The sequence below is a fragment of the Medicago sativa genome, chromosome 2, assembly GCF_051527215.1.
Source record: "Medicago sativa cultivar Bolivia chromosome 2, Bolivia_mono, whole genome shotgun sequence".
Taxonomy (NCBI): Eukaryota; Viridiplantae; Streptophyta; class Magnoliopsida; order Fabales; family Fabaceae; genus Medicago; species Medicago sativa.
The window spans coordinates 25,598,449-25,615,638 of NC_140750.1; the positions used below are offsets into that span (position 1 = coordinate 25,598,449).

Below are 17,190 nucleotides of genomic sequence, written 5' to 3' on the forward strand. Positions count from 1 at the left end.
ATATATTACTGAGAAATATAAATGTTAAATTTTGAAAATGACACCCAATAGGAATTCACTGTTTTTCCACATACATTTTTCATTAAAATATTAGTACTAATTGAGTGGCAAGGAACTTTTTCATTGTTAGGAAGGACTTTATTTCATTGATTTGGACCTATGCAAATTTTAGAAAACTATGACTATCCCTAATTTTTTTAAATATGATTCAAAATCTTAATTTATCTTTTTAGGCAATTTGGTTCCAAAGTTAGCTCTAAAGCTATATACATAACAGGCTGTTGGAGTTGTGGGCTGCCTTATATGTCTTAATGTATTCTTGCAATCTGCTCCTGTGAGGTGCATGGCTACTAAGGTGTGAGAACTGAGAAGATATTTTGAGACATATTCACTTTTTAATAACTTGCATGGCATAGTAATGTGGAAGCTTTTTAGTGGCTATAAAGTCATTCTTCCTAAGTCATGCCAGTAATTTCCTCATGTTGCCTGTAATATTTGTAGCTGCTTTGTATGTTTTAAATACTGATTTGTTTTTTTGGTTTATTTGATCTTTCATTGCACCTTGTGTCCCATAAATGTACATAAGTAGTAATAGGTAAAACTGTAAGTTGATTTACACTTGTTGCTTGAAATTCTTCTTGATCCCGTCTCTGTTATATTTTACTGCATTGTATGGCATAGAACAAGAGTTATACGTTTCTTGAGAGAGATGAGGAGTGTCAAGGAAGCACAAAATTTTATTTACTTCACTACTTACTGAAATACACATACGGTAGAGTATTTATACACATGTCTACTGCTCTTAAACAGGGGCGGAGCTATGAACAATATATGAGTATACTTATATTTAATAATCTCAGTAATATATATTTAGCTGCTTCAAATAAGTTTATCTGTAAAAAAATTAGTAGAAATAAAAAAGTCAAAAAATTATTACTTATTTAAGAGATTTATTTTGTTTTATTTTGACATTGTCGATCTCTTTAGCAACTACAAAGAGAATTTTGTTAGCATTTAATAATGAATAATTTGTTAAGACAAGATTCAAAAATACAATGGACACTGAGTTTCTTGCAAAATAATTGGTTGTTAACATCGAAATAGACGATACTTGTCAATCTAATACAAAGTGAGTTATTATATATGAATTTTATGAGGGTGAGAAGGCAAGAGCGAGAGACAACAACTTGCTTGGTTTTTTTAATCTTTCCGGTCTTCCACGTGTTCCTCATGGCCATCCCTTGGATGTATGCTTTGCTATCGATGAAAACGGCATCTTAACTGTTGCTGCAGAGGAAAGATCCACTGGAAGTAAGAATGAGATCACGATAACCAATGACAAAGAAAGGTTATCCAGAGTCGAAATTGAAAAATTGATTCAAGAATCTAAGGAGTACCATGCTGAAGATGAGAAATTCTTAAGGAAGGCCAAGGTAATGAATGCATTAGATGACTGCATTTACAAGTTAAGGAATGCTCTAAAGAATAAGGATGTCAAATTAAAGCTCTCTTCTCAAAAGAATAAAAAGATCAATCGTGCAATAACTGTGGCTAAAGATTTGCTTCATAAGAATGACCAGGGGAATGAAGTAGATGTTCTTGAGGATCATCTGAAAGGGCTTGAGAGTATGTTGGAACACCTTGTAATCAATACTGGCTAGTTTTCTTCATCCGCAGTACGATTTTTAAGTGTTGTTTTACTTTTCTATGAGATGTCTGTTATAACTTATATCCATTAGTATTTTGAAGGTTGGACAAAATTTGCAGTGGTTATTTGATCTAAAATTGTCACTGCTTTTGACTTGTAAACCAATATTACCATGCCAATCTTGTGCTAAAAGACTGTAACCATGATTTGGGCACTCTCGTTAATATTTCAGTTAATTTTGATTTTATTTTTCAAAATTTTGATTTTATTTGATTGGCTTAAAGAATTTATGATTGTTAAAAATGATGAGATATTTTTATAAAGTCCAGATAATGGAAAGAAATTATTCTGAACTAATGCAATTCTTTGGAAGGAACTGGCATTCATATAATGTATTGGATTTTTCTTTAAATTTATGAAGGAATAATTTAAGTGATTATATTTAAAAAAAATTATGTTAAGTAGAATATCTTGTCTATCACTAAAAATCAGTTTTGTATAACATGGCCGTCATTAAAACTTGTTGTTAGCTATCTAATTTCATTTTTATTTTTATTAGAGAGATTGGTTTTGTTGTCGATGTTCTTCTTAAATTAGCGTTGTTGCCTTTTCTTATAAGAGATTATTTGAAGTGGATGTCTTGAATTAAAAAATCCGGGGCGTTACAATATGCCAACCTCTTGTGGTCTGCTCTAGTTAACCTATTTGGTTCTGTTGAACTTGAAACTGTAGTACAGTAGAAGAGCTAGATATCCCTAAAGATTCAAAAACTTGGTTGTAAGGTACAGTGCAGTGTAGATGATTAAGGTGTGGAAAGATATATAGGAAACTACTCCCTCCGTTTCAAAATGAGTGTCGCTTTAGCCAAAAAAATTTGTTTCAAAATGAGTGTCGCTTTTAGTTTCCAATGCAATAATAACTTTTTCTTTTCAATTGTACCCTCCAATTAATACTTTGCACACCACTTCCAATGTATTATTTTTAAAACTAACCAATACTCCCTCCGGTCACTATTATAAGCAAATTTTGACTTTTTAGGTTCATTCAATAAATGATGTATGTGGTCTATATTGTAGGCCACATACATTATTTATTGAATGAATCTAAAAAGTAGAAATTTGCTTATAATAGTAACCGGAGGGAGTAGTTAATAGAGATAATTTGTTAAAATAATCATTATCTTTCTCTTAATCATTGCATTTCTTAATATGTGTGTAAACACCTAAAACGACACTCATTTTGAAACGGAGGGAGTATATCATTTCATAACTTGCATGGCATTGGAATAAGGAGCCTTTTAATTAGTGCTTATAAACTACACTCATTTTGTCCAATTAAATAATGCTAGTTTGCATATGGACTCCTAAACTTTTCGTATCATTTTAGAACACACACGTGTTTTGTTACAATGTCCAAAATGCCCCTACTTTATGTTTCTTTTTTTTTTTTGAAAGATACTTTATGTTTCTTTTTTCTTCAATTCACGACATAACTTTTTTTTTTTAAAAAAATATTGGCTAAAGTGCAACTTTGGCCCCTTATCTTTCAAAAAGTTGCGATTTTGGCCCCTTAATTTTGAAAACTACAATTTTGGCCCCCTAACTTTGAAAACTGCTGAGAAGGCGACACGTGTCCAAAAAAAGGGGTCATTTTGAAAAGATAAGGGGACATAATCGCAACATTTTGAAAAGATAAGGGGTCAATAGACATATTTCCCTTAAGTTAGGGGGTTAAAATAGCATATTTCCCTAAACATGGGGGACCAAAATTGTAGTTTTCATACTTAGGGGGTCAAAATCGCAACTTTTTGAAAATAGGGGGTCAAAATTGCACTTTAGCCAAAAATATTTCACCTCTTAACTTTTTTGTTATGCGATTGATCCGTCACATTTTAAATTTACGCCGAACTGTAAACAATTGTTTATTGTTTCTTCTTCAAAAAATATTATTTATTGTTTATATAATAAAACAAAATACTACTACTATTATATTTGCTTAAGGGTATTTATGTCAATTATTAAATGTAGGTCTTCCTTTCCTCCAACTTTCTATCCCAGTTTGTCTTGTATCAAACAACCCAAATAATCCTCTCATTTTCTACTTTTTTTCTTTCCTTAGACAATCTTTCCTTTCTCATTCTTTCCTTTCACTTTCTTTTGAAGATTGAAAGTGAAAGGAAAGAAAGAGAAAAGAAAGATTGTATGAGGAAAGAAGGGGAGTGGAAAGTGAGATGATTGTTTTGTTTGTTTGATTTAAGAGAAAGTGGATTAGAAAGTTGGAGGAAATAATGATCTATTTTTAATACTTAACATAAATACCCTTATATATATATATATATATATATATATATATATATATAGACACACACACACACACACGTGCTGCAGTAAAAGAAGTGTGAGTAAGTTCAATTAAGTGCTACAGTGTGAAATGACAAACTGGTAAAAAAAACATAAGGAATAGTAACGTATCTTAAAAGAAAACATAAGATAGTAACATAAATAAAAAAACAATAAAGGTAAGGGTGTTTTGGATTTTTCAAACAAAATGTTGTTGTTCCTCACCATTTCTCTCCATATTGGCGTGGAAATGTTTTTAGGGTGGGTCCCATTAGATTCTTTCTTTCCTTTGTCTTTTTATTGGGTTCCAAACTATAGAAAATGTTTCTTTCCATCAACTTTCTCTACTCACCACTATCATTCCTTAGAAACAAACACACCCTTATTCTTTTGTTGATGGATCCTACATTTTGAAAATGGAACTCACATAAAGTGATGAAACATACATTGATTTTACCTAATAAAAAAATTATTGGGTTCCAAACTATAGAAAATGTTTCTTTCCATCAACTTTCTCTACTCACCACTATCCTTCCTTAGAAACAAACACACCCTTATTCTTTTGTTGATGGATCCTACATTTTGAAAATGGAACTCACATAAAGTGATGAAACATACATTGATTTTACCTAATAAAAAAATATTATTAGAGAGAGTGTTCAAAAAAGTATCACTTGAGTGACATTGTGGTTGGTAACATTGATCAACCACAATGTCGCAAGTGTAAAACAAAACAATAAAAAAAACCTTATGCAAAAGAAAGAAGACAACCAACATTATGGTTGTCCCCAATCACAATGTCACCCAATTGATATTCATTCAAAAGAGAGAGTTGATAGCTGTTGAATTTGGGTCACAAACAACCCCTCGAAAACTTCGGACTTAAGCAAGACCATAGCATAGACCAAATTTAAAAAAGCTTGAAAGACACACACACTGTAACACAGTGATTACGCTTGAGTATTCTTCCTCTCGTTCAATCACAAGAGCCAGCACAAGAAAACAAAGGTAGAGATGCTTTATTTTTTGAAATTACAAATGCATTCTAGTTATTATTTCATTTATGCTCTTATTTTCAATTTCTCCTATTTAAGAAATGTTTTTTGTTTTTTTTTTTTTGTATACCTGAAAGATTATGGCAAAAAAACATGAAGGTCGTGCAGTGGGAATCGACCTTGGAACAACATATTCATGTGTTGGTGTTTGGTTGGAAGAAAAAAACAGAGTTGAGATTATCCACAACGATGAAGGCAACAAAATTACACCTTCTTTTGTTGCTTTCACTGATGCTCAAAGGTTGGTCGGTGGTGCTGCTAAGGATCAAGCTGCTATCAACGCACAAAACACCGTCTTTGGTATATTTCTATTCTCCAATCTTTTAATATTCACTCATATTGTAGCCAGGGACGGATCCAGACTTTAGGTACATGTGGAGCTAAAATTTCAAATAAGTAATACTCCTTCCGTCCCATAATAACTGAACCATTTGCAAAAAAAAAAATGTCCCAAAATAACTGAACCATTTCATTTTTCAATACAATATTAATTACTTTTCCCTTTATAACTCTAATTAATATTACTTTCATCATTCTAATTCAATATATTCCACTTTATATTTATGATAGTGAAAAATACACCAATAGTTAACAAGTGCACATAAAACTATTTTTCTCTCCTTCATTTATACATTTTTCTTAATACTTTCTTAATACATATGAAATGAGCTTTTGGCTCAGTTAATCCGGGACAGAGGGATCAATAATACAAACTATTTTTTTTTAATCGTCAAATATTATTACCTTATTGTTTGATGCAATACATTACAATGAAAATCATCTCCTATCCATTTGTTGAAAATGAGATAAAATGACATCATTGCTAATTATTAATAGAACATCTCTTAGCCACTAATTACCCATTTTATTACATAGGTTACTCTTCACAACTTTCATAGCTAAAAAAACACGTTCGACACTTGCAGTTGCTACCATGCGTGTATGCTATATGTGTTTTATCTATTAAAAATTAAAAAAAATAGGGAAAAGCATGTGGAGCTATAGTCCCATATAGCTCCAACATGCATCCGTCCCTGATTGTAGCTTAGGTTTTTAATAAACACCATCTGACACTCACACGCGCACGTCCTAGATTCAAACATGGGTGAAGCGTCCAATTTAACAATTTAAAAATTGTTATTTGAGTTAGGTCTTACAAACGCTTTGTGATTCTTTATTTTCAAATGTGGCATTAAATAAAGTTATGTTGTGACAGTGGTGTCACAAAAAACCCAATGTCGTAACCTATGAAGCATAGACACCTCTAGGACTACGTGTGTCGGGTGTACGACACTCCTATGACATTCGCATGACACGTGTTTGACAACTCAGACAATTGTCCCAAAGAAATTGTTTTTCTTTACTTCGACACTTCTTGGACCGGTGTCTGACTGTATAACACATAAGAGGCGAGTTGGACAATTCAGACAAATGTCTGGATTTTTTTTCTCTCTACTTCCACATATTGTAGTTTCAAAAGTTAAAGATGTGTCAAGAAACGTTGATCAACGAGGGTTATAGACATTAAAGTTGATCATAATAGATGGATAAATAAATAAAGGTCAAATACTATCTATCTTGTTTTAGAACTTTTTTTAATAAAATAAATTGCTCAAGTTAGAAGCACATGTATGTATTCTGATTCTCGATTTAGATCTTTTATACATGAATTAATATATATGTAGCGGTGTTCGTGTCAAGTGTTTGCGTTGGAGTCCATGCTTCATAGGTCGTAAGTTAGATTATGGTCACATACATTTATTTATATCTATGATTATGACCATGTTAAAGAAACAGGTGAATGATGAGAATTTATTATCAATATTTTTTTTCTTCAGATGCTAAGAGGTTAATTGGTAGGAAATTTAGCGACCCCGTTGTTCAAAAAGATATATTGTTGTGGCCGTTCAAGGTTATTGCTGGTGTTAATGACAAACCTACGATTAGTGTTAAGTACAAGGGTGAGGAGAAGCTCCTTTGTGCCGAGGAAATCTCATCCATTGTCCTCACAAACATGAAGGAGATTGCAGAGGCTTATTTGGAATCACCGGTTAAAAATGCAGTTGTCACTGTTCCTGCTTATTTTAACGATTCTCAGCGAAAAGCCACCATGGATGCTGGTGCCATTGCTGGCCTTAACGTTGTGAGGATAATCAATGAACCCACTGCTGCAGCTATTGCATATGGCCTTGACAAAAGAAGTAATTGTGATGGTGAAAGAAATATTTTTGTCTTTGATCTTGGTGGTGGGACTTTTGATGTGTCTCTCCTCACAATTAAAGGTGATGTCTTTGAAGTTAAAGCCACTTCTGGAAACACTCACCTCGGGGGAGAGGACTTTGATAACAGAATGTTGAACTACTTTGTGCAAGAATTTAATAGGAAGAACAAAGTGGATATCACTAGGAATCCAAGAGCCTTGAGGAGGCTGAGAACTTCTTGTGAAAAAGCGAAAAGGACACTCTCTTTCAAATTGGTCACCACTATTGAGATTGATTATTTATACGAGGACATTGACTTCTCTACATCAATCACTCGTGTCAAGTTTGAAGAAATCAATATGGACCTTTTTAATGAGTGTATGAAGATTGTTGAAAGTTGTCTTGTGGATTCAAAGATCGACAAGAGCAGTGTACATGATATTGTTCTTGTCGGTGGCTCGTCTAGGATTCCAAAAGTGCAGGAACTATTGCGTAACTTCTTCAATGGGAAGGAGTTGTGCAAGAGCATCAACCCTGATGAGGCTGTTGCTTATGGGGCAGCTGTGCAAGCTGCTGTGTTGAGTGAAGGCATTAAGAATGTTCCAAACTTGGTGCTGCGAGACGTTACCCCATTGTCACTTGGTATCTCAGCAAATAATGATCGCATCATGAGTGTGGTGATTCCTAGGAACACTTCTGTACCTTTCAAGAAGACAAACCAATATCTTACTCTTAAAGATAACCAATATAGTGCCTTGATTGAAGTTTATGAGGGTGAGAGGGCAAGAGCGAGGGACAACAACGTGCTTGGTTTTTTTAATCTTTCCGGTCTTCCAAGTGTTCCTCGTGGCCATCCCTTGGATGTATGCTTTGCTATCGATGAAAACGGCATCTTAACTGTTTCAGCAGAGGAAAGATCCACTGGAAGTAAGAATGAGATCACGATAACCAATGACAAAGAAAGGTTATCCAGAGTCGAAATTGAAAAATTGATTCAAGAAGCTAAGGAGTACCATGATGAAGATGAGAAATTCCTAAGGAAGGCCAAGGTAATGAATGCATTAGATGACTGCATTTACAAGTTAAGGAATGCTCTAAAGAATAAGGATGTCAAATTAAATCTCTCTTCTCAAAAGAATAAAAAGATCAATCGTGCAATAACTGTGGCTAAAGATTTACTTCATAAGAATAACCAGGGTAATGAAGTAGATGTTCTTGAGGATCATCTGAAAGGGCTTGAGAGTATGTTGGAACACCTTGTAATCAAGACTGGCTAGTTTTCTTCATCGGCAGTACGATTTTTAAGTGTTGTTTTGCTTTTCTATGAGATGTCTGTTATAACATATATCTATTAGTATTTTGAAGGTTGGACAAAATTTGCAGTGGTTATTTGATCTAAAATTGTCACTGCTTTTGACTTGTAAACCAACATTACCATGCCAATCTTGTGCTAAAAGACTGTAACCATGATTTGGGCACTCTTGTTACCATTTCAGTTAATTTTGATTTTATTTGATTGGTTTAAAAGTTTTTATGATTAGTTTACAAGCCAGCCTCTTGTGGTCTGCTCTAGTTAACCTATTTGGTTCTGTTGAAACTGTGGTACAGTAGAAGAGCTAGATATCCCTAAAGATTCAAAAACTTGGTTGTAAGGTACAGTGCGGTGTAGATGATTAAGGTGTGTAAAGATATATAGGAAAATTATATCATTTCATAACTTGCATGTCATTGGAATAAGGAGCCTTTTAATTAGTGCTTATAAACTATAGTAATTTTTCCTATTAAATAATGCTAGTTTGCACATGAACTCATAAACTTTTTTGTATCATTTTATATTTGAATTACTCTGTCTTGTGTGTTTCTGTTGGGTCTGGCTATATATAAGCTATGTTTGGTAAAAATAGCGGATAGCTGATAAGCTAGCTGATAACTTATAGCTGATGACTGATAGCTTTTAGCTGATAGCTGATAAGCTAATTGAAGTGTTTGGTAAAATTAGCGGTTCAACTAGGCGATAAATGTAAAATGACATAAAAGGTCGTCTATAATTCATAATAAAATATACATTCATTAATATTTAAGTATTTAGTAATTAATTAATTTTTAAAAGTAATTTATATTTATTAATTAATTTTTTATTGGCTAAAAATTTAATTTATATTTATTTTAATTAGGTGTTTGTACTTTATAAAACAATCAAACGTAACAATAGGCCGTTATCGGAAGATATTATTATTTTTATTTGAAGGAAGAAGAATATATTAGGGTTAATATGTGTTTACCCCCCTGTAATTTGGGCGAGTTTCGGTTTCCCCCCCTGTAAAAAATTTTGTTTGAATTACACCCTTGTAAAAATTTTTTTTTCCGGAAAACACCCCTCCCCCCTCCAACTCAGCAGATTCGCTGACGTGGCACTGACAGGGCGCTGACTTGGCTTTTTTTTTTCATTTTTTATTTTTTTTAAAATGCCACGTCATATTTTTTTTTAAAAAAATATTTAAAAATAAATTTTAAAAAACAAAAAATCCAAAAAATAATAAAAAAATTTAAGTTTTTTTTCCAAAAATTTAAAAAATCGAAAAATAATTTTAGAAAAATAAAAAAAAACATAAAAATATTCATGTTTAAAATTAAAAACATAAGACTTTTTGGAAATAAAAACATAAACATAAACATAAAAATGAATTTAAAATTAAACATAAACATAAAAAAAAACATAAAATTATTTTTCGATTTTTAAAATTTTTTGGAAAAAAAACTGAATATTTTTATGTTTTTTTGGATTTTTCTAAAATTATTTTTCAATTTTTTAAATTTTTGGAAAAAAAACTTAAAATTTTTTATTATTTTTTGGATTTTTTTGTTTTTTAAAATTTATTTTTAAATATTTTTAAAAAAAATATGACGTGGCATTTTAAAAAAAATAAAAAATGAAAAAAAAAAGCCAAGTCAGCGCCCTGTCAGCGCCACGTCAGCGAATCTGCTGAGTTGGAGGGGGGAGGGGTGTTTTCCGGAAAAAAAAAATTTTACAAGGGTGTAATTCAAACAAAATTTTTTACAGGGGGGAAAACCGGAACTCGCCCAAATTACAGGGGGGTAAACACATATTAACCCAATATATTATTATATGCATTTGTTTAGAATAATTATTATTGAATGTTTTATTAACAATAATAGATACTTACAACTCTTGTAAAAAAAATTATAGATACTTATAATGAATAATATCTCTTGAAAAAAAAATACTGGACTGAAAAACTTTTTTTTTTTTTGACATGGAATGAAAAACTTATTAAAAGTTGTCGTGATGAAAAAAAGACTGGAATGTATATGTACTCTATGAAAAAATAATGGAAGGTGTGAAAAAGATTTGCGCAACAGGACTGTTACACGAAGGCAATGAAATAAATAATAAAAGGGTAAAAGTGGGTTTTGACTAAAATAATAAGGGTAGAAATGGAAGAAAAAACAATAAGCTATAAGCTATAAGCTCAAACGCTATTTGGAATAGCTTCTGAAAAATAGCTTATAAGCTCGTGAAATAAGTTATAAGCTCATGGTGAAAAAGTGTTACCAAACGGAGCTTTTTTTTGTCAAACGAGTTTATAAGCTATGAGTTATAAGCTAATTCTATGGTGTTACCAAACAGTGCCATAGTGTTGTTTTTGGATTTCCAAACTGTTGTATTTGGATTTCCAAATTCTATTATCTACCGAAGTTGTTACTAGGTTGAGTCACGATCAGGTCGCTCTCTTTAAGACGTTTCGTGGCACTACCCAAAATTGTGCAAGGTAGACTATCAACCACGCCGCCTCCAGGATAAAACAAGCCCAGCTACAACTGTGCGGTTAACTACTGCACCGTAGAAAACCGTTCGAGAATTACACCTTCAAATATGGTACTAAGACCATTCTTTAATGGAAGATTAGTCATTTTAGTCCCTGAATAGGAACGGAGTCGTCAGTTTAGTCCTTGAATGCAGATAAATTGCAAAATAGTCCCTGAATGTAGACTCAGTTAGTCAATTTAGTCCCTGGATACAAACTCCGTTAGTCAATAGAGTCCTTGAATGTAGACTCTGTTAGTCACTTTAGTCCCTGAAATTGACCATAGAGTCTACATTCAGGGACTGTTTTGCAATTTCTGTGTATTCAGGGACTAAAGTGACTACTTCTCTCCTATTCAAGGACCAAAGTGACTAATTCCCCATTCTTTAATACTGAAACCACTTTAATATGGTATTATTACCATTCTATTATGGTGCTAAGAACACTCAAATATGGTGTTTCCACCTTTCTAACCTTTAAGTTCTTCAAACTATCAATATGGTACTACGACCACTTAATTATGGTGTTACCACCATTTCTTCTCAAATAGAAAAAATATTGTTATAATATTTATATACAGTTAAGATCATTCTTGATTCCGACGGGACATTGTTATTCCAAATAGGGACTATGATCTTAAAAGTACTCTTTATTCAGAAGGGACGTATATTACCGAAGGGACTATGTTTTTAAGACCATTCTTAATTCCGAAGGGACATTAAACCGAAAAGGGACTATGGTCTTAAGAACACTCTTAATTCCGAAGGGACAGAAAAAAGGAGATGAAGAAAAGAAAGACTCGTCAACACAAGTCAAGAAAGGGAGAAGAGAGAAAGAGTTCCCGACAACTCAATGAAACTCTTTGGTGTGTTGAATGCACTATGTGAGTTCTCTATTTATAGGGAAAATTCACAACTAATAAGTGAGAAACTTTGGGAACAAGTAATATGAGAAACTTTAGGAACAAGTAATATATTACTTTGTGATTAAGTAATTCACATATTAGTTCTAATACAAAAATATCTCAATTGAGGACCAAAATATATATTAAGTACAAAAATATATTTCAGATCAAGTACTAAAATATATTAGATTGCCTACCAAAATATTTCAGGTTGTATTCCAAAATATTATAGATTGCCTTCCAAAATATTTTAGCGAAACTTGGGGACTAGGAAAACACTTTCTAATAATGATTAAATTAATTATTTAATTTATCATTTCCAAATAATAAAATATATATCAATATATATATTTTTTCTATAGTGTTTACTTCGTTCACATAATTATGTACCCCCATTAATTAGAGGTACACCCCCACTATATAAACACTACTAATGTGTGTGTTCCATCCGATGTGGGACTTCCACTTTTTTCAATTCACACAACACTAGTTCTACCCAACATGGGAGTTTATGTTTAGTCTTTTTACTCAATTTCCACACATGTTCCAACAATCCCCCACTTGAATTTAAAAAATGGTTTCAGAAATAACGTCAAAGACGTCTCCATAAGATTTGCTAGTAAACATAGGTGTCGCCTACAACTTGAACCTTTGCATAGCGGATAATATTCTGATTAACAAGAGTTGCTTACAGCATTGAACTCTATCTCAGACATAGAACCCACACACAAACCTTTTCTTAAGGTGTATTCTAAAAGCCCGTGCGTTTATGGCCAAGCACGTCTATCCCAGTTTTAACGAACGCTCTAGGTATTATGCCCTGAATCCCATAGGAACCGGCCCTTGGTTTCACATTCGTATAGGTGAGTCTATCAAGAGTACTCCTGTAGCTATGTACTCCACTCCAAATAGAGTATAGATCTCATTAAGAGTTTCTATTATCTCATCCTTCTATCGCTGCAGGAATCATGCTTTCTTACTTTTAACATAGCATGTTCTATCACTTATGACTTGTTATTACCCATTGAACCTATTTCTTGGGATCTCCAGTCATGTAGGTCGGGTTACCATCACTTGTGTCTTTGGGCATTAGTCTCATCCTACTGGATGTGTTTAGGACTTTCTTTATAGTAATTCTTTTCGTCAAAGGATTGATTAATTCTTTATCAGTACGTGCACGATATACATTAACCGTTCCTTTTAGAGCTCTTTAATTATTCTGTGTTCGTGCCTTAGTTATCGTCTCTTGCCATTGTGGTAAGAATTCTCAATTTTGTAATAGCTGCAGACTATCACAATAAAATAACACTTCGGACAACGGTTTCACCCACTAAGGGTTCTCAGCTAGCAAGCATCTTATCAACTTGCTTCTTCACTAGTTTTCTCTAGTGTTCTCATCTCAGATTCGTTCCATAGTGGACTGAGTCAATATCATTTGTTTCAACAAATAACTCCTACAATGATGCTCTATGTGCAGTCACTGGCGCTTTAAGACTCATCTGAAGGATGTTTAATTTGTATCTTGTACCATTCATATACAATATGATACTTCTCATTTGTATCTTGTACCATTCAAGTACAATATGATACTTCTCATAATGTAATCCTAGAGTCATAATCTTCTTAAGGCACCTCATGACTCTTTCAGTAGCATGTCAATGCTTCTAATCCGTCTACTAATAAACTTGAACAAAAATCAACGTCGAGTCTAATACATTTAATGGCATACTTAAAACATTGCCAATGATGCTCGCATATTCTATTTGTCTAACACCATCTCAAGTGTTCTTTGAAAAGTTTTACACTTGGATCATAAGGTGTGCTTGCAAGTTTACAGTCAAATAATTACATATTCTCAACTTTGTGAGATTCATCAGAAATGTTCTCTTTTCTGATCTAGTAATCTTGAAACCAAGAATTACTTCACCTTTGTCTAGGTCTTTCTTATCAATGTCGTTGATAAACAATGATTTCACATAATTCATAACATGAATCTTTAAACCAAATATGAGCAAGTTGTCTTCATAGAGACATATGATTGTGCAAATATTATTTGTCACTTTCATTCACTTTATAATCGTTCAATAGCATAGAATGTCAAATTTTTCATGTCAATCCTTTTTAGACCTCACAAAGAATTATCTAACTTACAGACCTTGTTTTCTTGTCCATGAATCACAAAACCTTCAGGCTGTTTAATATAGATTTCTTCTTCTATTCACTATAAAAAGGCAACTTTCATATCCATTTGGACTACTATCGAGTTATGAACAGCGGCTAAAGGGACTACTCTTATGGATATGATTCTTGTGATTGGTGAATGAGTGTCGAAGAAGTCTATTTTTTTTTTTGTCTAAAACCTTTGACTACAAGGAGAGCCTTGTATTCATCAACCATACCATCAGGTTTTAGTTCTTTTTCCTGAAATCCAAATTCAACCGATTAGTTTGCAACTATGAGACAAGTCAACCAAGTGTCATGTTTCTTTAGAATCTAGATAATCCATTTCATCGTTTATTGATTCTTGCCATAATTCTGCTTCCAATGAGGATATAGTTTCTTTAAGGCGTAATGGATCTTCTTCCAATATATAAACCAAAAGGTCCATACTCTTTAGCAATTCTTGCTCTTACCTCTTCGAGGTTCTATAACATCTTGTACAATGTTTTCATAACTAATTCTGATTACTGAAATATGATCAGATATAGTGCCCCCACTAGTTCTTAATATACAAGGGAATTTAGTTTACCCCCACTAGTGCCCCCACTATTCTTTAATTTACAGGGATACTTACTTCATAGAAATCAACATCTTTTAATTCTATGATCACTTTAACATTTAGGTCATAAACCTATATGTTTCGACTCTCTTAGGATCCAGAGTCAAAATATAGTCCAGACAATCCCAAGTTCAAAAATAATAGGACAAGTTGAATTGTCTTTTCTTCAAAAATTTGTTAATTAGAATTTTTGTTCATAGACTTGGCTACTCTATCCAATGTAACTTTCAATTTTCATTATAAAAATTGAACTTATCAAGCATATCAATTTTATTTTCCAAAATTCACAGTCATCAATATGATAAAATATCATTTTATCATTTCTAGTTTATATGCCATCAAGTTCGCACATATCATAATTTATTAAGTTTAGAGATTCATATTCTCTAAACATGGATTTAAATAAACCTTTTGGTTCGTTTATCTTGACTGCAAAAAATAAAATTGTCTAATCATATAACTTTGGAATTCAATCCAAGTTACTCAAATTTAAAAATAAATACTTGTTCACGTGATAAATTTTGATATGTCAAACATTAAAATCACACAACTTATAAAATAGAAGGAGAATTTAATTTTGAACATACCATCAAATGCGCAGTCTTTTCCACAAGAATGCATGATACACAAGTCTCTCTTTAAGTCTGAGTCAACTCAGTCTTATTCAATAGAAATCTGAAATTCAGATTCTTTCTAATATTTGTTTCAAACATTTTGAACAAATTTCTCATATAATTTCTTTAAACGATTAACCAGTGCTCAAATTTATGAATTTGCGCATTTTTCCATATGGTTATTCCAAGAGCAATTCACTAAGCTAACATCCGATCACAACTAATTGCATTTCAGGAAATCATTAGTAGATTACCATCCATTCTTTAATAGCAACTAGCAAGAGGTTCGTAACAGATGTTAGCTTTTCAATAGCAACAGTGAGGTCATGCTTTTAGTAATTCCCTAAAAGTTCTTCAACATCGTAAGTCACATTCTTATTTAATATGAAAGGTAAGCAAGACATGCAATGGTTTGAATGTGGCTTCAAATATCAAATAAGATCAATATTACTCTCCGGTTAATTTGTTGTTTGAAACAACAAGTACTTCATCGTTTCAGTCGAAAGATGTAATTCTATATAGCCAGATTTATCCTTAATGTATTTAGGGACAACTTAACCTCAGTAAGTAACTTCTTCGGTAGACATAGCAGATCGAAACGTCTTAAAATTGTTGTTTTTGGATTTCCAAACTGTTGTATTTGGATTTCCAAATTCTATTATCTACCGAAGTTGTAACTAGGTTGACCAGGTCGCTCTCTTTAAGACGTTTCGTGGCACTACCCAAAATTGTGCAAGGTAGACTATCAACCATGCCGCCTCCAGGATAAAACAAGCTCAGCTACAACTGTGCGGCTAACTACTGCACCGTAGAAAACCGTTCGAGAATTACACCTTCAAATATGGTACTAAGACCATTCTTTAATACTGAAACCACTTTAATATGGTATTATTACCATTCTATTATGGTGCTAAAACCACTCAAATATGGTGTTTCCACCTTTCTAACCTTTAAGTTCTTCAAACTATCAATATGGTACTACGACCACTCAAATATGGTGTTACCACCATTTCTCCTCAAATAGAAAAAATATTGTTATAATATTTATATACAGTTAAGATCATTCTTGATTCCGACGGGACATTGTTATTCCAAATAGGGACTATGATCTTAAAAGTACTCTTTATTTCGAAGGGACGTATATTACCGAAGGGACTATGTTTTTAAGACCATTCTTAATTCCGAAGGGACATTAAACCGAAAAAGGACTATGGTCTTAAGGACACTCTTAATTCCGAAAGGACAGAAAAAAGGAGATGAAGAAAAGAAAGACTCGTCAACACAAGTCAAGAAAGGGAGAAGAGAGAAAGAGTTCCCGACAACTCAATGAAACTCTTTGGTGTGTAGAATGCACTATGTGAGTTCTCTATTTATAGGGAAAATTCACAACTAATAAGTGAGAAACTTTGGGAACAAGTAATATGAGAAACTTTGGGAACAAGTAATATATTACTTTGTGATTAAGTAATTCACATATTAGTTCTAATACAAAAATATCTCAATTGAGGACCAAAATATATATTAAGTACAAAAATATATTTCAGATCAAGTACTAAAATATATTAGATTGCCTACCAATTTTTTTGAGGTTGTATTCCAAAATATTCTAGATTGCGTTCCAAAATATTTTAGCGAAACTTGGGGACTAAGAAAACACTTTCTAATAATGATTAAATTAATTAATTATTTAATTTATCATTTCAAAATAATAAAATACATATCAATTAAAATCAATTAAAATATAGGGTTAATATGTGTTTACCCCCCTGTAATTTGGGCGAGTTCCGGTTTTCCCCCCTGTAAAAAATTTTGTTTGAATTACA

General features: G+C 32.5%; 1 protein-coding gene across 1 annotated transcript; it reads left to right on the plus strand.

Annotated features, from left to right (window-relative positions):
* Window positions 1-4,927: 4,927 nt before the first annotated feature.
* On the plus strand, window positions 4,928-8,770 carry LOC146945786 (heat shock cognate 70 kDa protein-like). Its single transcript, XM_085744062.1, has 3 exons — window positions 4,928-4,995; window positions 5,120-5,342; window positions 6,881-8,770. The coding sequence occupies exons 2-3, from the start codon at window positions 5,123-5,125 to the stop codon at window positions 8,518-8,520; spliced, it is 1,860 nt and encodes a 619-aa protein (XP_085600188.1). The 5' UTR covers window positions 4,928-4,995; window positions 5,120-5,122; the 3' UTR covers window positions 8,521-8,770.
* The last annotated feature ends 8,420 nt before the right edge of the window (window positions 8,771-17,190 follow it).